This window comes from Myripristis murdjan, chromosome 9 (assembly GCF_902150065.1).
Source record: "Myripristis murdjan chromosome 9, fMyrMur1.1, whole genome shotgun sequence".
NCBI lineage: Eukaryota > Metazoa > Chordata > Actinopteri > Holocentriformes > Holocentridae > Myripristis > Myripristis murdjan.
This window is the reverse complement of record NC_043988.1, coordinates 17173719-17200220: the sequence shown is the minus strand read 5'-3', so window position 1 is coordinate 17200220 and position 26502 is coordinate 17173719. Positions and strand designations below refer to the sequence as shown.

At 44.0% G+C, this 26502-nt stretch overlaps 1 protein-coding gene across 2 annotated transcripts; it reads right to left on the bottom strand.

Annotated features, from left to right (window-relative positions):
* Window positions 1-1123: 1123 nt before the first annotated feature.
* Window positions 1124-25822, bottom strand: epg5 (ectopic P-granules autophagy protein 5 homolog (C. elegans)). 2 transcript variants are annotated; one of them, XM_030059575.1, is made up of 45 exons: window positions 25152-25822; window positions 24012-24659; window positions 23496-23756; window positions 22708-22906; window positions 22403-22539; window positions 22210-22317; window positions 22048-22121; window positions 21794-21902; window positions 20917-21031; window positions 20687-20837; window positions 20174-20335; window positions 19940-20064; window positions 19184-19335; window positions 18885-19025; window positions 18584-18745; window positions 17935-18057; window positions 17584-17846; window positions 17290-17430; window positions 17030-17174; window positions 15900-16097; window positions 14841-14948; window positions 14621-14743; window positions 13212-13378; window positions 12808-13050; window positions 12282-12405; window positions 11617-11761; window positions 10678-10849; window positions 10362-10524; window positions 10106-10248; window positions 9771-9927; window positions 9222-9416; window positions 8922-9135; window positions 8480-8667; window positions 8087-8294; window positions 7912-7987; window positions 7285-7388; window positions 6997-7172; window positions 5813-6043; window positions 5499-5711; window positions 4707-4851; window positions 4301-4543; window positions 3899-4112; window positions 3452-3670; window positions 3229-3343; window positions 1124-3132 (listed from the first exon to the last, which is right to left on the bottom strand). In XM_030059575.1, exons 1-45 carry the CDS (start codon window positions 25203-25205, stop codon window positions 2950-2952), a joined length of 7737 nt encoding a protein of 2578 aa, XP_029915435.1. In that variant the 5' UTR covers window positions 25206-25822; the 3' UTR covers window positions 1124-2949. The 2 variants fall into 2 exon arrangements, with proteins under 2 accessions (XP_029915435.1, XP_029915436.1); XM_030059576.1 differs by having other exon boundaries at window positions 5499-5708.
* Between the last annotated feature and the right edge of the window lie 680 nt (window positions 25823-26502).

Sequence of the window (26502 nt, the reverse complement as noted above, 5' to 3'; positions counted from 1 at the left end):
GTCCCATTAGAGCAACTGGTCAGCTGCAGTGGAGTGTTATTCACCCGGGGCCGCAGTGCAACTGGGAACAATCAGCTGTACACCCACCAGACTGAGAAACCCTGTTAACAGATTGGGGTGTAAAATGGGATTTATCACCATGGATGCCAATAGGGCCACTCAGTTATCTTTTAATACGTACTGCTGTCAGACCTGCCATACCCTAAGTAGTTAAGAGTCTTGTTTCCAGAGATCAGTCTCACACAGCCACAACAATGCACCATGTCCTGTATCTGAGCAGGATAAGCCGAATGCACAAGCACAGCATCCAGTCTGTTTGTGTGGATGGAGGCGGTGCAGAGAAGTTTGTGTTTGTTTTAATGTCTGCATCCTAATTGCCAGTGATGACCGCTGACAGACTAGGGAGTTGGTACACACGTGCTGTTGGACTCTACTGACTGACAGTCTAAGTAAAACTGCTCTGACCCAAGGTTGGTTTCCATGGTGATGCAGCCAGACAGTGATGCTGAAAACGCTCTGTCTCAGGCTTTGGGTTCTCCTGGCATGATGCTTGTGTGTGTGTGTGTGTGCGGTCATGAGCTGTGTTGGGTAAAGGATTGCTCCCTGCCACCTGAGCTGACAGACAAGAGAGCAGAAGGTGGACGAGATGCTGAAAGACAGCAGATGAGGGGTTCAGAGAGTACACTGCAGGCCATTTCGAGTGTGAGGGGGAGGTAGCAGCAGCGATGAGTGTCTGTGAGCGTCTCCCACCTCCCCCTCTCCTCTCGCATCCTCAGAACACCCCGTCCTCTCCTCTTCTCTCCTCTCTCACTTCTACCCTTCCTGTAACCATAGAGACGGCTGTTGCCTGAGGAGCAACGTTTCTCTCCCAGACAGACGTAGTGTCAAATGAGGACAATGGATGCATGGGCACAAACTCCCTCTCACACACACACACAAAAGCACACCGCTCAGTATAAAGAATCTAAGTACAGGCACCTCCTACACAATCTTTACCTTTTTACTGCTTTGTGGTTGTGCGCTCATGCATTCACACAGAATTATACAGGCAGCGAGTGAGCAAGAAAGATGAAAGTGCCAGTCAAATTACTGAGCAGACACAGATGCTTGCTTTTCATAATGGGTTTCATAGTCAAGGAGGCTTTTTTATTTCATTTTGACCATCTGCAGCATTATGCATGGAGAACACAGAGTGCAGGCCACTTCTGTTATGTAGCCTGTACACAGGGCTGCTGATGTACAAATGGTCAACCACAAACACACTAAGGCTATATTAATAAAGAGTCATGACTACGTGTGATGATTCTTCTCTTGTCCCAGTTTGACACTGTTATTGCTGTCTAGACCCCTTTAACTGCCTCACTCATTATGACCTGAAGTGAACCTGAGAGGTTAAACTGGGTAGATGCAGCTCTGTCCAAAACACAGATACCAGATCAGTATTCCTGTTTGGAGGTTTTGTGTATATGGTCCCAGATCTCTGAGATGCTTGATAAATGCCATGTGAGACATTTTCCTGCTTATACTTAAGGGAATATGTTTATTCTGTGCTGCGTGGCACTGTTGCTCCCTCCTGCAGCAGCCCCTACAGACCCATTTCTGATGACTGACTCACGCAGAGAAATGCTTATGGCATTAACACAGTCCCCACATAACACAGGCAATAAGGCAGACCTCAGCCTGCTGAAATGCTGCGCCATTATTATTAAAGCGGCACAGATCAACAGAAATGGTGACCTGACGATGAGGTTGAAAATGTGACAGCCGTCTTGGATGTATGACTATGTTTGATTATCTGAATGGAAACTAGCCTTCATTCCCAAATGACTGACACAGACCTTGATTTGCGCAACAAATGCTAATTTGTCTGCATATGAGTGGTTATATATTGTAAATGTCTACAATAACATGACATCCTTGTTCCAGTAATAGCATAACATGACAGATTTGTATTACACTGCACAATGCTTTATAAGGAAGCTCGCTGCTGTGATTTACAGTAAGTGGTACTTGTGTTCTAGTGCATGTGCTTCTTCAAAGTACAACAGTTTTTGTGCCCAACAAAGATTGACATTACAACTAAAATGTGTGTTCAAGACAATTTAAGTAGCTCAGCAGACAAAAATAATACCTCTTTGGCAGAAACAATAAAAGCACTTTTGGCTGTACAAATGCAACACTAGCATATGCAATACTAGCAAATATTTTGCAACTTAACATGGTTATTTCGCACAGGCAGATAAGGTATTCAGCCATACATGTACCTGGGACCTAAACATTACTGCAAAATGTAGCCTGTAGCGACATGCTGGCACCAGTAGCTGACCTCAGGAGTTTCATCAGCCAGTGAACCCTGTCTAATCCCAGTCTCAGTCTAGTCAGTGACACATTGTCGAGGAGAGTGATTTTTGACATGAATTCTGACTCATCTATTAATAATAAATATGTGCAACGTCAGCTCAAGTCAAGAATAGAACAGATCATGATAAAAATCAACAGGCAACAGTTATATGAAAAGCAACAAGGCATTAAACATGAGAGAAGTTAGCAAACTGCAAGAAAAGGAAGTCATCGACACAGCATTAGTACATAAAACATCATATTCTTCTGACTGGTTTGTCCTGCATTGTAGATCACCAGTCAAAACAGACTTTTTCACAGATAAACAGTGAGCTCTGATGAAAAGTCGGTTGCTCTTGCATGAAGAGCAAGTGGATAAGACAGGCAGCTCTTGCTGATATAACAGCACAGTGTCTGCATGGTGGTCACCTGTTTATCAAATCCAGTTCCAGTGTTGCAAACTGGAATCTTTGTGCTCCAGCATGTAATTTCTCAGGGCAGAGTGGACATTTTGTGTCACTCTGTTGGCACAGAAGGATAACATGTTTCTGATCCTCAGCGTGAGTTCCAGGGTTTGATGGCCAGGAATGCTAGCAGACTGCTAACATGTTAGTGGATGATGTGGAGGTATCTGAGGTCAGGGTAGAGGAGGTTGGCGAGCAGGGCAAGCAGCCGGGGTCCATCTTTCAGACAGTGTCCTGGATAGCGGATGAACTGAACAGCTTTAGTTACAGAGTCCTCCAATTCAGCGTACTGCTTACTGCTAGGCATGGCCTCCAATGCTCCTAATGCCTAAATCCACAAAACACAAGAAGCAAAAGGTATTTTTAGAGGATAATTACAGACCAGGAAAAGAAAAACTACATGCTATGTATTTGTATAGCGTACTTGCTGTGCTTTAGCAGAGAGTTGCAGGTCGCTGGTGGGTTGGAGACGAAGTTGAGTCTCTGACTGTACCTGGACTGCAAGAAATGTTGCGAGACTACGTACCACCACCCTGAACCTAGACAAAGACACAGATGAAAAACTAGATCATCAACACACTGATACACTCATATTTAATTTTTAAAAAGGTTTGTAGCCCTCAATTAAAAACATTGTGTTATTCTACCTATTAGAAACGGGTGACCTCTTTCCTAGGCCTATAGCTCCCAGCAACCCAGAGTTTAACCTCTCTTCTCCCAACTGAAGGAGCCTGGTCTGCAACCGCAACAGACCCAGAACTACTCCAGAGACTTCGGCCTGGCCCGCCTGTGGCTGCAGCTGCTCCAATGACAAGTTCAGGGCCTTGTGCCACCACAGAAACAGCTTGGCTTCATCAGCTGGACTGCTGCACAAATAAAACACACCATAGCTTGTACAGTGACTATTATTGCTTGTGACTGAGAACAACACGAATAATGTAAGCAACTTCTGCGACCACTTCAAATTCATGCTGCAAACTCTGACTTCAAAATAATATAACTTAAAAGCCATCAAATCTCTCAAGACAAGCTAGTGAAGGCACAAATGACTGGGCTTGGTGGTGGTGGTGGGAGTGGGGGGGTGTGGGTCAAACCTGGGGAAAACTTGGCTGGTCCATGTGGTGAGTAGAGCCAGTGTCCGCCTGTCATTGGCTACTGTGTGTTCAGTATTGAGGCGCTGAAGAATGAAGGCATAGAGCGTCAAGAAGCTGCCTCCTGATTGGCTTTCGGAGAGGAAGTCATCTGCTGTGAGCTCAGGCACCTGAAGGGATGCCAACACAGGACCCCAACCTACAGACTCTTCCTCTGCTGCAACAGAGAGTAAGAAAACGTGAGCGTGAGGGCCAAACAAAACAGACTTGGTGAATAAAAATCTATATATACTTTTTGTTACATTAAAAAATGATTATTAGTTGCATTTATGGCCTTTTTTCCATTGGTCTGGTAACAAAACCAGGCAGGCATCTTAATTAATGATAAACTGTTACTGTGGTTACCATGGTTGAAGTAAGCTGTGATGCAGGCCTCCATGATGCGAGTCATGTGACGTACTGATGCAAGACAACGGGAGCAAGCTGTGAGAAGTGGCAGAATAGGAAAACCCCTCCCTTTCCTGTCCAGCCAGGCAATGACATGAGCTGCGAGGGCTTCTCCTGTTGAGACGCCCACTCCATTCAGCAAAGCCAGCGCGTCACTGAAGAGACTGCAGAATGCCATATGCCTCGGCTCTAAACCCGTCTCTGCAAAGACAGGGGAGGAGGAGGAGGAGGAGGAGAAGGAGGAAGGAGAAGCAGGGTGGAGAGAGACAATGCCAAAATGGAGAATAGAGAAATACAGTGAGAGGAGCCATGTCCTGCTGTCATTGATGGATGACGATGTTGCTGAGGATGACTATGAACTTACCTGGTGGGTTGAATGTGACAATGCTCTCCAGCAGGACCTCCAGCTGGGTCTCCAGGCTGCTCAGGCTGATGCTGCCTCCCTGCTCCAAAGTCACCAAGGACTGCACACACCAGCACACACAAGCTCTGGCCTTTTGAGTCTCCTCCTGACAAACACAAAGTGACAGTTCAAAAAAAGAGGGCAGGAGGCAGAGAATATATATTAATGTAAGGGAGGGGGGCAGGGTGACCAGGTGTCCTGCTTTATGCAGAACTGCACAGCATTTTAATCCTGTCTCCTGTGTCCCACATACTGACACAATGTCCCACATTTTGATTGGCTCTAGTTTTCAGTGAGACGGACATTATATCAAAATTTTGCACTACCTCTCAGTATTAATAAAATGTCCCATCTAGTCCCACACAAACACACTCTGTGTCCCAAATTTGGTTTTTGGGATCTGGTCACCCGAGGTGAGGGTGATTTGGCTTCTGAATCCAACATCTTTTCCTTTGCCAGCTCCTGGATCAGGATCAGGTCAGTCAGTGCTCCAGTTAAACACTGGCTTTTATTTAGATAGTTACAGCACAATACATGAACAATTATGTGCTAATTGCAACTGTAATTATTATTCTAGCTGTGGAGGCAATTTTCCCGCTGTGGTGGGCCATCACAGCGCAATGAATGTAAACAAAACACTGCAGCAAGAGACAGTGAATAGGAGCACATTCAGCTGTGTGGTGTCATACTGTGTCAATTCTGGTTCTTTCTCTAAATAGAGGACAACTTGAGGGGATTACTGTTGTGTCTCACCCTGTGTGGCGCTCCTTGGGGGCGGGGCTGGAGCCCAGCAGCACTGCGAAGTGATTTAAGCAGCAGCTGAGGGGCAGAGTCAGTGCTGAGAAGCAGGGAGGGAGGGTAGTGGGTGCTGACGTATCCCAGAATGCCCTGGTATGAGGTGAGATCCAGCTGATGCCAGGGCAGAGAGGTGGACTGCACCAACAGACTGAGCAGAGGAGAGTCCTGCTGGTTCAAAAGAAAGCAATAGAGAACAGAAAATAACTCTTAGACCTTTTGCAACAAACACAAAACGGCCCTCAAGTGAAAACACAGACGTCTGAATGTACCTGTTGGCTAAGGAGCTGCTCCTCTTTTGTCAGAAACACTAGCATGTACAGTAGATACACCAACATGGTTTGTGTGTCCTTCTGAGCACCAGTGCTGGGTAGAGCTGGATAGGCCTGTGCTGTGGTGGTGGGGGGGGTCTGTAAGTGGTCACTGAGGACACTGACCCAGTTGACCTCACATAACACTTCCCCCAGGAACAGGAAGCAGCTCTTGGGACTTCCTCTCTCCACCTGCAGCAACAGGATGGTGAAGAATGGATGAGCACAGATGCGTAATTCTGATCAAATTTAGGGTCTACTGGCTCAGTGACCATGCTGGGAGTAAACATTTATTTTGCCTGCAGATGTTTGACTCCCACCAGAGCTACAAGATTATCACTAATACGATAATCCAAATTATTTGGTTTGATACTGCAATCTCAAATGTGTCATAATTATTTGTGTTGATGATTAGGAGAACAAACATTTTTTATTGTACTTATGTATTATACCAACATCTTGACTATTTTCATTTTAAATGAAGTGTTCAAATGAATCGTCATCCATATTCTTTAATTACCCAATGCTAAAACTAATATAATGACTTAGAATTATTTACTCGTAATTGTCACTTCTGCTACATTTCTTGTCTATCATCATTCTAATTTAAGTTAGACGAGATAAGTTTGTGTGAACACCACACACACATACAGCTCTTCCACTACCCAGTGAGCCGATACAAATTGGCATGCAGGAGTCAGAAGCTCTCCTGCTCCAGAAATTGCCTTGATCGATCAGATGCTTGAGCTTCAAAAATTAAATTGGAAGGAAAATAGCAGAGCAATGGTGCTATTTATACTACTGAGATGCTGACATACTGTATTATCTTACTCATTTATTCTCATCCAACATGGGGATTAATTTTGCTGTATTCAAGCAAAATGTCAGCTTATAAAACCTAATTTTGTGGGCTTTAACTATTTCAGTGATAAGCTTGTAACACTGCAGCCTGTATGGAAAGAGGAAAGGGACTCATCTGGACTGGCTGTTGAGACTATAACTCTGCAGGTCAGGTGCCTGACAGCAGTTACAGGCCCAAGTTTCAGTGGCAAGGGTGAAGATCTCAAATTAAAAAGCTGCCTCATGACAAGCATGTAGGTCAGTGTCCAGTGTTGGAGGCCAGGCCAGAGGGTGGGGTGTCTTACATTGAAGAGTTGCTCCATGAGTTGAGTGTCAGGGTGCAGGTGTCTCCACGGCAGGGTGCGGAGGTGTGTGTGGTACAGGTAGAGCAGGTACTCCGGTGTGCGGGGAGACGTGCAGCTCTCACAGTACTGCATCATACACAGCCACAGGGCTCCTCTTTGGCCGGGGAGCAAACGATCTGCATGTAGACACACCGAGTCATGAATTACAGAAACAAGGTGTCACTTCCACACGTATAAACACGTGAACACAAGCTACTTGCTCAGTAATAATCAACTGCTAGGACCAACCTCTGAATTTGTGGTGCAGTGTATCGGTGAGTTGGGTGTACAAGCCAACAAGACAGCTTGCAGAACTCGCATCAGTCTCCAACCAGGGGTAACACCTGGGGTTACTGAGGCAAAGAGACACGGATGTAGATATCATCTTTGCACTCTTTTGTTGTATCTTTACCCTGGGAAGTACTAAACCTATCTTTCTCCCCTTCTATAGATCAAAAGAAAATAGAAAAAAAGGATCACAGTAGAAACCTCTGGCCACATGAGGGAGCTTAATCTGACTTGGCTGACTTAGGGGTATTGTTCAGAGGCAAACAGCTGATATGCTGTTCTGTCTATCTGGGCTATGTTGTGTTTGTGCCTTGTTTGTTGTAGTGTATAAGCTGTGTTTCAGAGATAAAGGAATTTCCCACTGAATACAATAATACTACAAGTACAAAGATATAATGCACGCCTGCTGTCTGTGCAGCAAGCCAAGAGAGGGATAGAAAGGGATCTGCTATTGCTTTAATATTTACAGACATAGCTCCATCTTTTTACCACCTTTGAACTAGATCACATAGTCTAACACTGACCACAGTTCTCTTCACACGCTGACCTTAGATGAATAATAGAGAGTGGAAAGCGAGCCATGCTCACCTTGCATCATCAGTGTCAAGGGGCAGGATCCAAGGCTTGAACAACTTCACAATCTTACTGTGCAGATCCTGCAGGGCTTTGAGAGTGTAGGGGACAGATTAAAACAAAGCATATGGTTTCAAAGCCTGATCCTAAATCTCACTATCTGCAACTTAGTGTTTCGTATGGAGTTTACCTTTCACTACTTTGCTGCTGCCCACAGGCTCTCTGGCACAGTTGCTGAGCTGCACGTTGATTAGACAACCAATCAAATGGCCCCAGAAAGACACAACCTCACTGACATAAGGGGCCCAGGCAGAGTAGAGGCCGAAGCTGCGGAGGTCTGCCTTATTGAGACGACTCCGCAGGAAGTAATCACACAGCCAGTCAACTGTCTCATCCATCTGTTAGTGACCAATAAAATGACAGCATGGGTCAGATGATGATGAATGTGTAAGCTTGGTATAAATTAGTGCATTTACTAGTCATGTTAAATCACGTCAAAGTTTTAAGATAATTAGTGTGATTTTTTCTGTTTATTATTAAATCACCAACACAAGCAAGCTTCATTAACTTCCTCTCATGTTACCTGCTGTGCAGAGAGGCTTATGGGGTTTCTGTATGGAGATGCTGGGGGGCCAACGGCATGGCCCGGGATGTCAGTGGTGCTCAATGCTTGTTCACTTTTACTCTTGGTACCGCGGGATGGAGGTAAGCAGCCCAGCGCTCGCAGGGTCACCTTCCAGCACTCTGGACTCAGTAACTGGTCTGAGGAGCCTGGTAAGGTTAAAAAACATTCCTTAGTTTGTTGTGAGAAGCTAAACACCCAAAGCTGTACTCCATCTTGGTCGTGGGTGAAGTTCAAAATTGCATATGTATTGCACTGGTGGCCCCATTGTAAATCTTATTCTGGCATGTTCTAATGACTGTGCTAGACAGGATCACTCCACTCCACACGAATTCTTTCTTAACAAAACACTCAACAAGGCATACAAGCACACACACACACACACACACACACACACACTTACTGGTCATAAGCAAGCGTAGGCAGTCACTGTAGTGGTCAGGGAAATGGTGGCGTAAGAGACAGGTCCAGTGTTTGGTAAAAAGGTGAAAAGGTGTCAGAAGGTCCGGCTCGGGCTCCCGGCCACAGACGCAGAGCGCTCCATGAATGAGCTCTAGTAGGCGGGTTCTCTCAGAAAACACCGGATGGGCTTCATTCAGCCACTGGGATAAATCAAACTGCAGACAAAGACAGAGAAGCAGAGGTGCTAACTTGTCTGCTTTGGGTTTACATAATAATAGTTGTGTTTGTGTAGGTGGCTAACCTTGGTGAGCAGCATGAAAATGACATCAGCACTGTCAGGGTGCAGAGATGTCACCACATCCTGGTAGAGGAAGACGAGCTGATTGGGTGCTGCATTGGGTGTGAAGAAGGGTGAAATGAGGGGGCAGAGAAGCCTCTGCTCCAGGATGGACGTCAGGACACGGCCACACTCTGCGGCATTTGCCTGGATGAACACCTACACACAGACACAGGGACAAAAGAGTAGCCTACAGGTTAATTCAACAGTTTTATTCATGATGGGAATTTATATGTTACTCATCAAAAGATTTTCCTTTCATTAAAGCTAGAGTGGGTGGCCTTCTCACCATTTATATTTTTTGTTCTTTAGTCAGACATTTCAAAAATAGCAAGACTGTGGAGAGAACGATTTGGGGGTGGGGGTGGGGGCGGTAAGGGTGTCAATCCTAAAGCAGTGTGGGTACATGTTTTTGATTTAATATTCTTTATTTAAATTGCACACATTATGTAAAACATGCTTAATTCCAGTCTTGTCTCTTTGCACTTTGTGTGTGGGTATATATTTGTGTACCTGTCCGAGGATCTCAACACAGGAGGAGAGGTACTGGCGTGTTGGAGGATGTCGCAGTGTGTCCTCACACACAAAAGACACCACCTGGTAGAAGGCAGACACACCGACATTCTGCACTACTGGGGTCTTCTGTGCCTTGTACATGTTCACCAGAGCCCTGAGCAAGGACAGAGTCCACACATCACTGTTACCTACTGTTTACTCCTCCTGTATGTGTTTGTACCAGTCTATTAACGCTACAAACATCACTACTATGTATTGCTACTACTCCTGTATGTGTTTGTATTTACATTAAGTGTGAGATAGATAAAATAGTAGCATCTGTGTGTACTGACGTGATAAAGTTCTCAGTGTGCACTGCAGCCTGAGCCAGGGTTGGAGGAGGAGGAGCCATGGCGTCGGCTTGGAGCTTCTTGATGTCGCTGTGGAGCGATATTATCTGAGTCTGCACTGCCTCCTGTTTCTGGACACACTCGCACTGTGTACAGCCACACACAAACATACACACAGATAGGCGCATATAAACAAATCATGTTGAGGAAATTGCAGAACTTCAGAAAGGTGGCTGCTATGCGGTGTTAGTTTTCTTACTGTGACAGAGATGTTTGCTGGACCCTGGCATGGCTGCCCTCCCCTCCCTTTACACTCCAGTGCCATGGTGACTTGCTCTGGTCGGTTCTTATACAGCAGAGGAAGACTCTCCAGCAGCTCCTGCTCCCTTGCCACCTGCTGGGCTTCCCGTGCCACCGCAATCCTGACCAACAAATATGTGTGCATTTTTGTGTTTGCATGTACTGTATGCCACTGATAACATTTGTGTGCTCAGATGTGTGATTTTCATCAGTGTGTGTGTGTGTGTGTGTGTGTGTGTGTGTGTGTGTGTGTGTGTGTGTGTGTGTGTGTGTACCTGGCCTGGTCCTGCAGGATGCTGAGGTCCTGCTGCAGTAGTTTGGTGGCAGCTTTAGAGTCTGTGAGGCAGGCGGTGGGCACCTCAGCCACTGGGGCCTTGTGCTGCTGCAGCTCTGGAGCCAGACGAGGAACCGGGTGCTTCTGCAGGTTGGACAAGATTCGCTCCTTGGCTGCAAACAGAAAGACAGGATGATTGACATTATTGGGCAGCATTAAGTTGGCATTGAGTTTAACTCTGTTAAGCTCAGAAATCAGAGTCAGAAAATCTTTACTGTCATTATACCAAAAAGCATAACGAAATTGTGTGCGTCTCCATTTTCAGTACCTTTCAATAGAAAGAATAAAAGGAGAAATAACTAAAAACAAAAACAGAAAGTGAAAAAAACAATAAATATACAGTAAGTTAAAAAAAAAGACAATAAATAAATATATTGCACTGGGGGATGTAATTACACATGATATCATGCACATGAGAATATATTGCACTGGAAAAATATATATTGCACAGGGAGTGGGAGGTAGTCATGCCCCTCAGTGACCATTTATTATTTCAAGCTAAATACCAACGTAATACTATCTATACCCAGTTTTTTTTTTTTGTTTTGTTGTTGTTGAAATAGAATTTATTTTCTTCTCCATTTCAAAAATTTCAAAATATTTATGGTCTTTATGGTGAAGGTTCCTACTATTTCTTAGAAATACTATCAAAGTAATATAAGAGACATGGAAATGGCACAGGAAACGTCTATTCCCAATAGTTTTAAAATAATAAAAACATATGAAATTAATATTTTTGTGTTTGTTTGGTGTCTACCTCCATGTAGTGATAATTAATTCCTAATGAGTTCCTGAAGTGTTTACATTTAAAACATCATCACTACTAAATGGAGAATAAAGCTGTGGGTAATCTTTTGGATACAGAGTAGGTTTTATCTACCAGTGCTGAGGCTGGTGCAGTCAGTGAGGTTGGGGTTGCTGGTCTGGAGAAAAGTTGGCTCACTCTGCACCTTCTCCCACAGGGACAGGACCTCCCTCTCATCGTACCGCACACGCTCATGGTCCACATACTCCAACCACAGCTCCTAAAGCCGTAACACAAACTTTCAACTGTAATATCAACAGGATATAACACACCACACTGTGATCGGACTAAGCTGTTCTAACTACAGTAGCACTGGTCTTACTTTTTCAAAGCAGACATCAGCAAAGAAAACAAAACCGTTAGTATAGGTAAGTACAGATCAAATCACCAAGCCAATTCATTACTTGAACCTTGTCAGCTTGGACCATAGGTTGAGGTCACTGCACTAAACAATTGTTACAGAATTCTTCTTTTTTCCCACCATTTGAGAAATGCAGCTTTCTGTGTGCCAAAAATGCTGAAAATCAAGAAAGTTGGCTTTTTATTTCTGATACGCTACTTTATTTTGGTAGTTGATATTCGTTTTGAGTAAAATCCCCAATACTGATAAATCATCACAAGTATTGTCATAACTTGGTCCAAGCCCATTTTCATTCTTGAACACCAATGCACATGCAAGAGTAAATCAGATACAAACAAACATGCAGGTTATGTACACACTAAAAAAAAAAAACACCCACATGCTGCCGCTGCATGACCTGTGCCAGTCGATGTGGGTCATACTGTTGAGGAAGAGAGGGCAGGTACACTTCCTGCTTCTGCATGGTCTCATCATCCAGCCACAAGGCGAATACACCAAACAACCTGCAGACAACCAATCCACTGAGACCTGAGAGCCAATAAAGCACACTGATGGCTGCTACAATGTGCTCAAGAACAGGAGGGAATTCATGTGAGTGCAACCTTATTATGCATTTATTTGTCCCCTTGGGGAAGTTGATTTGCAGCAGAGAATTCTCATGGCATTTCATTACATAGAACAACAATTGAACACATCCACAGGCATACAAGCACCCCAGCTATACATTAAGAAAAACAAAATAAATAATGTTTGTAAACACTTGTATCCTGGAATAGAAACACTTGGGTCAGACCAGCTAGACACCCTGTTACTTGGTTGTTTAAAAATTTGATGGCTTGTGGAATAAACAAGTGTTTGGACCGGTTTTTCGTGAACAGGGGGGCGCAGTAGCGTCGTTGTCTTACCTCACAAGCTCTGTGTGCAGCTGAGGAGAGGTGAGGTAAGGGGGCCGGGGTGCCTCGGGGCTCTCGTCCCCCGGGCTGACGGTGTCTGATGAGGGTGCATGTGGCAGAGGAACCCTGAGGGCCTGGCTGGCAGCGTGGTGGAAGTCAGACACCTCCTGCAGTCTCTGTCTCAGGTCTCTAAGTAAAGACGCCTGAGCTGAGGCCTGGAAGAACCTCCGGCCAATGCAACCTGCAGCAACCAGCCTGAAGGACATCACACACACACAAACACACACACACACGCACACACACACACACACACACACATAGAGCTGTTTGGTTTTCAAGTTACACGTGAAACCGTGACACAGGATAGATTCTCCCTGTTGTCTAGTTATCAACACGAATGTGTGTGTGTGTCGTACCCATACTCAGGTCCTGGCTGTCGGAGGTAGAGCTGTAGGAACCTCTGCCAGACCAGTGGCAGGATGGGGTGGTCAGGGGGCGTGGCTAAGGCCTGACACGCCCATCGGTACACCTGCAGCCGCTGCAGAGACGGGGCCACTGGAAGCTTCAGCCGCTGCTGTGCTTTCTGGCTCACACACAGACACCGTTACTGTTATCATCTATGCTTCTCACAATTAAGTCATGTCACAATAGCAGACTTTTGGTAGTTCATACCAATAGCAGTGAAATTTCATGATTTTTAGATATCTGATGCAATATCCCAGAAAAAAACTGAAATCTCATTCAGTACACACTCCTTTATATCAAAACTTTTTTTTTGTTTAAACATTGAGTTAAAACAAAGTTCAAATAAACAGAAATGTTATCAGTTTGAACTATTTAACAGATAAGCTACAATAGAATAATAACACCGTTTTACAGGAGCAACATTAGCCTGTAACCTTCAAGTGGGAAACAAACAGGAACTGTATGAAACATCATGCCGTGACAACAAATACAATGGTGTGATTATGCTTCTCATTTTGGTTTACACTCCTGCGAGCACTTTGAAGTGTTTCAGTATTTAAACTTGCTGAAGATTACATGAAAATAACAACACTGAATTACAAAGTGAGGTATCAAGTCGCATCGATGCCAATAATGCTAAAAACACTAGCACAGGCATTGTTTTAAAAATTTTGACTTAGTACCTAAGTACTGACATCCCTAATTAGAATAATGAGCCTATGGTAATGGTCTGCTGCACTGGACCAGTTCTTTGAATGTATATTTATAGTGTGTTTACATTTAGTCAGCCATCATATTCTACATCTGCAAAATGATCTGAGGTAATGTTACACTGTGCGCTGCACTCAGTGTAAGCGCTGTATTGTGACTATTGTGCTTACTCAACATCAGGTCAAATAATATAAATGTATAAACTGTGCAATATCAATATTTCCTATGTGCAATCATGCAAATGTAATCATTTAGTTATTTTACTCATTTATTATGCATTATCAATATTCCCATTCTGCCACCTCACATCACCGTCACTATCACTTATTTTTGTAATATCAGTGTATAAACTGTGCAATACCAATATTTCTTATATTCATTCTGGTTTCGCATTTACTATATCTTGTTTTGTTTTTTTACTTACTTATTGATTCATCACTTCTTGTTTTTTTTATCTTTTGTATTGATGCTTCTTTTTATCGATGTTGTTTGCTATTGTGCTATCCCCTTTGCAGCTGTAAAACAAATTTCGCTGTAGTGGCATAAAGGATTATCTCGTCTTAAATTCCTTGGGCATTTATTTGTTGTGAGCAAAATCGAATCTGATTATGACACATCTACCTGTATAACTTTATGTGTGTCTGTATACCTTCAAGGCTTGGTCTGTGGAAAGGTTGGGCTCTGACAGGAGCTCTTGCTCTACGCAGCGTCTGAGCTGAGAGTCTTCCTCAAACATGCCCTCCATATTGAGCACCAGCCAGGCGAACCAAACCTACCGGCACAAACAGAACCCGACTTGTCAAACTGAGAACTTCACTGGTGCAATCAATAGTACCTGCTCACAGGATTGGTGTTTTGGGGACCCTCACCTCTGCACTCAGGGATTGGCCCTCTATGAAGGAGGGTGTGACATTTCCAGCAATCCAGCCAACCAGAGTGGAGAGCAAACCCCGGTCTCCATGGTAACCCAAGGCATTCTGCACGAGGAATGGAAACAGAAAACCTCACAACCTCAACCCGCTGTGGTCATTCAATATTGTATGTGTTATTGAGAGTGAGGTCAGCAAAGGACTTACTCATTATTTACACCCCCTTCTTTTGCCTGTCCCTCCTGTCTGCTACAACCAAGACCTTGTCTGAAACCCACCCAGAAGCTCATACTTCATTACCCCATCACCTTACGAAATCCCTGGAGCTTGCTTCACAGTTAGAAAATGATTGGATAAGTGTGAGGTCACTCGTGTTCCCACAATAGAGTTTTCAGCAATTATAACAACTATTTCTTACCAAATGGACAAGAAAAGGGATACAACACTTGCTTTGTGCCACATATAGCTTACTGCTGGGACCACAGGCTGTTCAAGCAAATGGAGTAATAAGAAGAAATATAACTTATCAGGCTACAGCAGCTTTGATATCGCACTGCATTCAGACTTAATGTGTTGTTCACTTCGTTCATTTCTCATGAGAGAATTTATTACTTTAGCATCATTTCTGCATTTCTGATACATGTGTTGGATTTATTTTTCTTATGCACTAATACCGTACACATGAAATACAGTGGGTATTGTTTAATCCTGTTTTTTTTTTTTTTTTTTTAAACCACCACTCTGTGTTTTCATGATCAAACAAATCTCAGTTGTTAATCAGCTTTGCTACATAAATTTATGCTGCCAGAAAATGATCACTAAACACACTGGAGTACAGGTGATTGTGGCATTAGCATTGCTCACCACCTATCTTTCCCTCATACAGTAATGTGTGAGTTTTTTGTTGTTGTGATGCTTTGGCAGAGTAAGACTGCTCTCCCCCCCAGAAAACAAAAAATTGCTAAAAAAAAAAAAAAAAAAAAAAAATTCTATTGGGACCTTTGAAGCCATAGAAATTCTGTGAAATTGTGCAATCCTCCATTATGAGTGAGTAAATACCTTATGCTGTTGGTACAGTATTTTCTGCACACACTCCTCCTGGTGGTGTATGAATGCGGCACAGCAGATCTGATCCATGAGGAACAGGACAGTTTTGTCACGGTACCAGAGGTTCTGCTGGGTCAGAATCCCCACCCAGAACTCGAGCACTGCTGCAGCACCAACACGACTGGGCTTTGAACTCTCCACCACATGGCTCTGGAAGACAAACACACATATTCACGTTTAAACACGTTTGCTTAGGTTACAGGAAAAGATATGGTGTAGGGTTAACCAGCCTATACTCAATTTATCCAATTGTGTATTTAGAAATGAGCTGAGCAACCATCATTTTTATTTATAAATTCTAATGATAGAAATTCTTGTGCTGATTTTATTAGGCTGCATTACAGGATCTCATTTTAAAGAGGATAAATCATATGTCACTGATTGCAGGGGGAAATAAATCCCATCCCATTACTCCAAGATTCTACTCCTGAACAGATTCACATGAAACTTTGTAGAAAGGTTGGTAAGAAACAGGTGATTCAATTTTTACCACAATTGGTCAAGATATACAAGGACAAACACACATGTGACTATGACCATGTTGCAATTCACCTCATTCACCTGGGTGCCATGTTTGCTTAACTGATATCATGCAGGGGATTAGAAGCACAAGGACCATAGACTCCGCAATGTTGAAACTTCATTGTAAAAATGCTGTTTCAGTAGTACTGAATAACATAATATACAAATCATGCTTTTGTAATTTCAAAGCCCTTATTAAAAGACTTCTACTGCATTTAATCATCACGATTTTCATAATATAAAATAAAATGGAGGTGAATGACTGCTCTGGTGAGCGTACCATCCACCTCAGTGCAGTCTAGTTGCTGGAGATGTAACACAAGCAGCGTAGGTGGTCAACTTATTTTAATGCATGCACATCAGATTCGACCAGCTGAGGGAACAGACACATATTGCCCTATTGGGTGAAGGTAAATACCAGATCCTTGGCGAAGGTCTGCTCTCAACTGATCACATTTTCTAGTTTTCAGACATTTTTAAGAACCCTGGAGCTAAATGTTGTCTTCTGATGTCTGGGCTCTTGGAACATATCTTTGTAATGAAAGCTCTATCAGACGTACCTGAATGACACTGTTCAGCAGTCGGACATTGTCTCCATATGTAGCCCCTGTGAGGAGTGGCGCCACCCGGTGGGTGACCTGCTGTGTTACACCCTGAGGACACACACTGTCACACTGCAAGAACAACTGGATACAGCTCACAAACCTGGCAGGAGAAGGGGAGGACAGAGGACGGCCAGGGGCATTAATATATGAGTGCTAATCTTGAGACAATAACTGCTATGATAAAGATGAATCTTGCTCTAATTTTTCTCACTTACTGAGTGTTATTGAGCAGGTAGAAGCTGAGAGGGTATGTTGGGGGCAGGATGTTGTCAAGAAGATGCACAGCTGCTCTCAGGTGTCGAGACTGAATCAGATTCTTCAACAATACAACTCCCTCAGTGCAAAAGTTTTCCAAGCTAAAAACAAACCAACAGAGAAAGCAATCCACAAGGGCTAAATGGAAAATAATTCAGATCCTATGAGGAATTCACAACTCATAGATATATGGTATATGTATATGTGTATATGTGAGTGTGTGTGTGTGTGTGTGTGTGTGTGTACGCACAAACCTGTGTCCCACTGTTGTCATAGCAAGGGAAAGATAGCATCCAATAGGGATGCCTGCCTTGACAGCACGGAGAACAGAGTGCATGCTGGGAGAGTGTGTGAGCTCTGGTGGTGGGCTGGAGGCCAAACCAGGGGCGGACCAAGCTCCTCCAGGGTTTTGGGCGTTGCCATGGAGCTTCAGCCTTAGCAACAATTGCCATGCCCACTGGCTAAAGGACGCTTCAGGAGACACCCCCAAACGAAGCACACTGGCAAGATAGGACACCTGAGGAGAGAGGGAGGAGGAAGAAGATGAAGTGAGGATGTTGTGTACAATCATGATACTTCATGATGAATGTGTGTCCGAGAGTCACCTGTTTGATGCCCTCTGATATGAGGCCGCTGTAGGGTTTGTCAGTGAGATATTTCTGATAGGCCTCTGCTACCAGCAGAGCCACCTCACTGTGGAGAGATGAAGACAGAGCCAAGGAGCCATCCTGCAAGAAGAGAGACGCTGAGTCACAACTCACACAAAAAGAGTTTTAACACACACCCAAAACCTCTTCAGGAACTGGAAAAAGCAACTCTCCCCCAAAATTTGTTTTATTAACTACAAAAAGTTTTATTAACAACAAACAACCAAAATTGTTCTCAGACAGGACTGTTTGATAATTCCGAATTTAATAATTGTTAATCATTTTTCAGCAGAATCATATCATGATGATATGGTGATCCTGACAATTCTGTTGTTGGTAACTAGCAATTTTTCGTAAAAAAAAAAAAAAAAAAAAAAAAAATTCAAATAGCAAGGAATGGTATTTGAGGGTGTTGTTAGTTTTTTGCAAAGGAATAAATACTTATGTAATTATTTAAAATATGATTTTGCATACATGAGCCATACTGCGATGTATAACGATATCAAAGAAAATCCTGATATCGATTTTAACCATGTTGCCCAGCCCTGACTCAGACAATATCCTGTGTGACGGGAACATCTTATACACACACTACATCCATAACTACCTCTGTGTAACCCCAGTTCAGTCCCTCCAGTATAACACAGGCCAGCCGGTTCTCCACAGCAGAGAGAGGATGCTGCAGCAGCCAGGCTCCAATCACACACACCTCCTCTGGCCTCGGCCGCCACAAGCACAGGGGCAGCTCTTTACACAGGTACAGCGCCACCTAAGGCATACAAACACAAACAAGAAAAAAAAAACAAAAAACAATGAGTTCTGCAAGCATTATTTACTTTCTTCCAAGTCTGGTCACCTACTTGCTGCTGAGAAATTAGTTAAAGTCAAAACAGAATGATAGCACCCACCATGCCCACTGTCTGTATGGTCTCTCTCAGCCTCTCCAGCAGCACAGAGATGATGTGTGGATGGGCTGTTGCTATGGCAGCCAGCAGCTCTCGTCCCACCTTAGAATAAGTTTCTCTGGTGGACACGCTGACATAGGACACCTGAAACATCAATTTGATCATATAAAAGCGGAAAACAGTAAAGAAGCAGAAGCACAAAGAGAGGGAAGTGGCAGAAAAAGTAATATATACAAATGAGATTTCAGATGTAGGTATTATAATTCTGCAGTATCGCAACCCTTTGCATCCATTTCTCCTACCTGGTAGATGAGCAGAGTTATGGTGGTGATGAAGGCGGCGTCTGAGTGCTGGGTGGGTGTGGCCATGTGTGCCAGGGCGGTGAGGAGAGAGATGCCGTCCGAGCTGTTCACCTCACATAGCCAGCGCTCAAACCTCTCTTGGTGCTCTGGATCTGGAGTTCATGGAATCACAGGGTGGAGGTCAGTGGCAAAAAAAACGAATGAAAGGCCCCCCGAGTTTATACCTGGTTATTATTATTATTATTATGCTATTAAGATCCCAATACAGTGGGGGCTCCAAAAACAATTGGAAAAGAGAAGGGTAGTTTAGAAAAACATGATTGTAAACTTGCTTGAGAGTATTTAAAACCTACACAGAACTGTGCTTAAAACAAGACGGTGAACGAGGCACTCCCAATATCAGAAAATGTAACAACAAGGAAGAAAATTGTTAAAAAAAAACTTTATTGTGGTGACAACACGGTGGCTCAGTGGTTAGCACTGTTGCCTCACAGCAAGAAGGTCCTGGGTTCAAAGGAAAAGCCTTTCTGTGTGGAGTTTGCATATGTTTATGTTGGTTTCCCTGTGGTGATCAGCAGAGGTTAACCCTTAACCCTCATAAATCATTAAAAATCAAACATGTTTTTACCACTGTACGTCTTCACTGAGGCTTTAGAAACAGTTCTGTTATACAGATTTGTGTTGTAATTTAAGTATACTGGAATAATTAGGTGTCGTGGTTAGAGTAAAAAAAAAAAACAGGATGTGTGTATGTACCTGGAGTGCCCAGTGTTTCCAGTCCAGCCGTCTCAGCACACTGCATGACATAAAGAACCCTCCACAGCATGGAGCTGGACAGAGTCCCATATGGCATCTCAGACATGAACAACCAGATTCCCAACCTGGGAGAGAAAACAAACCAAATAAATGTGGAAAAAAATATGAGGCACTTTGGCCAGGAAAGCACATACTGTAATTTCCAGTTAGAGATGCAAGCTCGACGAACATCACCTCTTGTTCCTGAGAACATGCAGGACCGCTCTGAAGAAGAGGTGGTCATACTCCACCTGCAGCTTGTCCAGAGACAGGTGATGTGTTTGAGAGCTGGCTCCATCAGAACCATTCATGCTCACATACTGGGCCCAGTGGTCGCTGACATAACACACTGTCATTCTGAGGGAGGAGAACAATTTCAGAGATTATAAATAATCAGCATCTTATCTTTGAAAGGTGCACTATACAAAACCACCAAGGACTGTTTACACTGAACTGACAAAAAAATATGCATGTAATTTGATGGCATCGTCATCGGCAGCCTGACTCACTGACAGATTATGTGCTTAACTCAATCTTTATTAATTTGGACAGTGGATCTTTTTTCAAGATTATTTTTTGGAATTTCTGCTTTATTTGAAATGACTGGCCATGGTAAATGATGCCACCATACAGTGCAACTTAAACGCTCATAATATTAATATTTAGCCTTAAGTATGAGCTCATTTCTTGTATTGACGGTGCGCTCACCGTATACTGTGCCCGATTCGTTTGACCAGCTGTCTGTACCGGGCCCTGTTGTACGTTTGTAGGCCAACAGCTAGAACTTCGACGACTGAGGAGGCAAAAGCGAACACACGCATCATCTTCTGAGAGGAGCAGGCCTGGGGCTCATACACACCTGGAATGAAAGAGACACCTGTCAGTTCATACAATGACTGAACACACAAACAGTCAGGAAATCAGACAGACTCGCTCACCCTGCTTGCTCATCCCGAGCATGTGTGCATAGAGCTCCTGGAAGGGGAACTGGGACAGCAGGGAGATCAGGTCCTCCTCACACAGAAGGAGCCAGCTGCTCTCTGGATCCTCGTCCTAAACACACAGAGAGACACGGGAAGCAGTTGGATCATCACAAACTTTAAATCATCATAAACTTTATTAATAGTAAAGTAAAATAAGCCACGAGAAGCTGTTCTTTCATAATGATTTTAGAACTGCAAATGGGAGTTATGAGGCAAGGCACGAAGCAGACGCTAATTGCTTTTATAAAACAGCAGTACCACACCAGGCTATTAGCGAAGAAAGAACTCAATTGTTCTGTATTTTTTAAATCAATTATTAAGTAACAATTATAGTAAAATGTTATTCTTCTACAAAGTGCTATTTTTCTTAAAGAGAATCAAAACAAAGAGGTTCCTAAGCAACACATAAGTAGAGGTTAGAGAGGTAATTTTCAGTGGGCAATTTGGTATTTAACTGAACTGTTACGCAGTCACAAGTGTGACTCAGCTGGTAAGAACAAAGGACCACAAGTACCTGTTTCATAAACCATCATCTACACATCCCAAACTCTCATCTCCAAAGTGTGACACGTCAATTTTTCTTGACAGACATATAGGGATGATGTTTATTATCATAACAGAGAAGTTACAATAAAATTAACTCTAGAAATAAACAGACTTTTCTCATGAGATCCAAGGTTAAATTGGAGGCACACACAATTAGAAGAGACCCTACCATCATCTCATCCATCAAAATGAACTGGTTGTTTGCTTTTTCGTTTTTACTGCAAGCTTTTGGTGGTTCCAGGACATACAAGATTTTGCCTTTTACTCATAACCTCTTTCCACTTACCTCCTCTCCCCCCTCATCCACTAGCGTCCAGTTGCCAGACGCAGGCCCAGAGGCTGCTGATCCCTGGCTCTCACATGGCTTCATATGGCTCAGAAACTCTGCACGGTGCCTGATGGAAGAGGCCAGAGACAAATGGTTACAGATCAGGATGGTAGAGGAGGGCAACATGCTAGACTTGGCTTCTTAAGGTCATAGTCTCAAAGATAAAGAGCTAGATTGTAGGTTGCAGGAAGTGTGTAAGAAAAGGTATTTACTTTGCAGGAGACATAAGGATGGCCAGAGCTTGCATGAAATGCTGCACTCCACAAGTGTTTCCCAAAACCTTGATCTGAGGCAGACAAGAACAAAAAAAAAAAGATCCATCAAGTATGTGCTGTAATTCTGACAATGCAGAATAATGGAGGACCATGTCTAACCTGTAGGAAAGGTGCAGCCCACTTGCCCACCCCGGCAGGACAGCACAGCAGATGGCACAGCAGGTACAGGTGTTCTCCAGATCTTCCGACATGCAGCAGCACCGCCACCTGTAGAGGGGAACCAGAACCGTGTTAGAAAACACAACAACATGAAACACTGGAACATGAGGGGAAGGAGTGTGTGTGTGTATACCAATCTCTCCAGCCAGTGATGGATGTCTGTCTGGAACTGTGTGTCATCAAGGACTCTACGTGTGAAGCTGAACAAAACGCTGATGGCCTCTTTCAGGGGCTGGAGGGAACAAGGCTGTGTTTGGCCACCAGAGCAATCTGACAACAGCACAAAACAGACAAATGGCTGTTAATAACCAGGGACCATTTGCAATCTTATATGGACATTGTCGTTTAAATAAATCGTATGAATCATGTGCTGATGTTCAACAAGATTAACATTGATTGTAGCAAGTTCGAAGTAAGTAAAATTTCTGAGTCCCTCACCTTTTAACAGGCGATACAGGTACGATTCCACCTGGAGGCGTGAAAGCAGAGCGGTGTAGGCATGCAGTGCCACCTTTTGATGAAGCAGCTCGGTGCGAGCCTCAAACAGTCTCCTCAGCTCAGCCAGCACGCTCTGACTAAACTCGGCCTGCTGGAAGCGGTGGTACCCGCACACCTTCGACTGGTCTGCACACACACCCTGGAGGGAAGAAATTATCAAAAGGAAGGGTGTAACATTTCACTCAATGCATTTATTATAAATTCTGCCGATTCAACTGTATCAATGCGCTATAAGGAATAAGTAGAAACACAGCTGGAAGCGGCGATGACCGGAGTCCAAGCTCAAAAGGTTGTCTTCAACTTAGTATGACCTTCAGAGGAATTTGAAAACTCTCATTTAATTACACCCTAATTAACAATTCTAATGGTTAAAACTTTTCCTACCACTCTCCTCTCCTCTCCTCTCCTCTGGAATGGTTTACCTACAGAAATCAGGGTGGCAAACTCTCTTGATACTTTTAAAAACAAACTTAAGACATCTGACCATTGAGGGAAGCTCAGTCTCTGCCTGTAGGCTCTCTTGTCTTAGTTTGGTTTGGCTATCTCACTCAGCTTCTCTCTTCCTCACCTTCTTCGCTACTCTCAGTTTTGACCATATTGTCTAATGTGTTTCTAAACTGGCCTCCTCTGTCTGTCCGAGTGGCTGATGTCTGTGTCTCGCTGATCAGCAGCCTGACTCTGTCCCTGTATGGCCCATTTCTGGTTTCTTCTCAAACAAACACACACACCTGTAATGTAAGCTGTTCATCTCTGAAGCTCCAAAGTCGGTTCTGTGTGCTCTTGCAGTCAGAAGACTGTGTGTGGAGCTGTGTGTGAGACTGGGTCAGCTGTCTCCGGCAACGCCAGTAGTTCTGCAGCAGTTCGGTCAGCTCATGGTTTTCCTGCCGGGCCAGAGCACAGAACTGGGCTGCACACACTTCAACAGCCTCCAGCCATGCTCGCACACCCCTGCCTGGCTCCCAGACAGTCAGCTGCTCCAGTGAGAATGCCTGCAGAAGAATGCAAAAAAAAAATGAAAATGGTAAAGTTAATTTTGCATATTTATTCTTTTGTGAAAATCCAAGATAACCCCCCCCCCCCCCAAATGTACAGTTATTTATAAAAACATTATCACTACCAATTACATAAGTACTTCAGTTTGCATTGGTGGACAATGAGGACCATGAGGGCTTTTTCAATATTGTAGTGTCAAGCTGCAAATATTTCTGCGTATGGGTTAGGGTTAGCCATGTGCATGAGATTACCTGAACCTCGGGAGCGATTTTGGGTAATTCTGGGTAGAGTCTGCTCCTTGAAAGTTCAGGTACAGACTCAAGAGGCTGCAGACTTGGAGGAGACGATTCCTGCTCAGCAAGTGACAATACTGCAGGCCCCCTAACGCTACAATTCTTCAGAGTTTCCTCACGGAGCTGCATGACAGGGCCCTCCTCCAGTGTAGGGAGAGAGGGGTAGAGGGCAGGGGCGCTGGGGGCTGTTAGGGTCTCAAGCTGGGTTGAAACACTCAGCTTCCCTGACTGGTTTTCGCTTTCCACCCCTCTGCTCTCTGGTACAGCTCTAAGCTCCGCCCCCTCAGCCGTCTCTCTCCCATCATCCTTTCCCTCTGTTTCTGGCTCAGCTGGATGGATGGATGGTATTCCTGTTGATAAACTCAGTGGTGTCGGTAAAGCGTTAGTTGCCTCTGATGTGGATAAAGTCTGTGATGAGGCGATCTCCCGCTCCTCAGAGGGCGGGTTTGATGTCTCTGCTGTGGTCTCTGGGGGCTGGGCAGGGTCCTGCTGCTGCTCCTCTGTCTCCCGACAGGGCAGACTGAGGGGGATGTCACTGAAGCCAGAGCTGGAGGCCTCATCACAGACAGCTTTCTCTTCCTCTGCCTGCCGCTGTTTCCTAGCCAGCTGAAAACAAACAAAACAGTTACAGTGAAAACTGATTTTCCTTGGTTCAACAAAAATTTCTCTCTGCCCTAATTTTTGACACGTGAGGATCAGCATGCAGCCAAATAGCCAACATAATATACAGAGAAAAAAATAAATGATTACTAATTTAACAGCCATGATATGGTGGCCTTGTGATTAGGACTGTGACTTCAAAACAGAGGGTGCTGAGTGTGATTCCCAGCATGGGCCTCCAAAAGACATGTAAGTCAGGTGTGCTGGGAAAGTCTACACTGCCCCACAGATGTGAATCAGGGAGTGATTCATGTGTGATTTTGTTTGTGTGTTTATCTTGTGATGGACTGGAAACTTCACTGTCCATGAAGTTTCCCTGCCTTCTCCTTCATATACAGCATGCAGGGTAAAGCTACACGCACCCATGACCCTGAATTGGGGAAAAGCTGTTAAAAAACAAAACAAAAAACACAAGCATTAAAGATTTGGGTTGAATACCTGAGATTTTCCGCTGGTTTTGGACTTAGTCTTCTTTGGCCTCACAGCCTCCATCACAGGCGTCTGCTCGCCTCTCTGTCCTCGTCCCAGCTCTCAAATCACACTCACATTCAACTGGCTACAGGCATGCCCAGTAGCAAACATTGTGGTCTTTATTCATACATGACGTTTCCGGTGCTTGTATGAACTGAATAGGTGCAAACAAGTCAAATTACTAGTGAGTCGCTAGTGTGGTCACTGGGGTAAGATAACCAGCGAGCGGCTGGCTGTGGTGTCAAGATAAACACAGGCTAAACAGCGCTGTGGGGCCCGCTGAGGACCTCACGGGCAGAAAATAGCTAGACACTGGTTAGCATGTCGACTGTATAATCTAGACACCATGTCCCAGCGAAGAAAACACAAACCAGTCCCTCCCGCGGGCTTCGAAAAACAAACTATGAACACACCCGGAGGTGCTTGGACCCAGGTAAGCTAGCGCGCCGCTGTTGTACTTAGCTTGTCGCGGGTCTGTCTTGCGGTAAATTTAGTCACCGGGAGCTCGTCACATTTCCGCAGTGCTGCTCACTCTGTTAATAAAAATATTTCATCACTTCCAGGCGGCTGGCATGCCGCAGTGACACAGCTCGCAGGTCAGCTGCCATTTGTTTTGTTTTGCTCAGTTGCTGGAGCATATCGCAATCCTTGTTCACGTGATTCACTTGCTCCACCTCACTACGGGAGCGCAGGAGGCTCAAAACGCACGACTTCTGCTAGGCCACAGTCTGTCACACGCTCTGCAGGGTGAAGTACATAGACATAATATACATGTATATTATGTCTATGTATATTATGTAAGTATAAGTATATTATGTCTATGGGTGAAGTATACCTCTTACAGGACTTGTGGGAGGCTGCTGAAGGTGGAATGGCTGGCATTAACTGTGACTAAACTACAGTTTATAGCCTTTTCCAGCAAACATTAAACCTATTTATGAGAGTTACGAAGTCGGCTGCATTAAAAGCAATAAGGGCACTTATCTAAGTGCAGATAAGTAAGTGCATCTCAATTCAGCCCTACTAATTGAGCTGTACGTCAGAGGTTACATAAAGCACAATGACACTGTTCATAACCAGTGTTTTACGGTATAGCACATATATGCACACCTTGATATACCGATGGTTGTAGATTTTCGTTAAAAACACAACTAGAATGTCCACATATTTTATTTAAGCATTCTAGTATGCAAGCAAGGCAATTGCTTGCATTATCTGATTACATTACTAATATCAAGCAAGCAGTCTTTAGTGATGCTGATCATATCAGTGCACAAACAGGTGGTGAGAAAGACAACGATACATTTATTTACAAAAA

What these genes read in the sequence shown, in the direction of transcription:
- epg5 (XM_030059575.1), bottom strand. Translation starts at nt 25,205, where the DNA reads ATGGAGGCTGTGAGGCCAAAGAAGACTAAGTCCAAAACCAGCGGAAAA. An exon ending in TGAACTGGGGTTACACAGAG is followed by an intron (nt 18,058 to 18,583) that starts GTAGTTATGGAT and finishes CTCTTCTTGCAG; the next exon opens with GATGGCTCCTTGGCTCTGTC. An exon ending in CAGCCAGGACCTGAGTATGG is followed by an intron (nt 13,051 to 13,211) that starts GTACGACACACA and finishes GATGTCCTTCAG; the next exon opens with GCTGGTTGCTGCAGGTTGCA.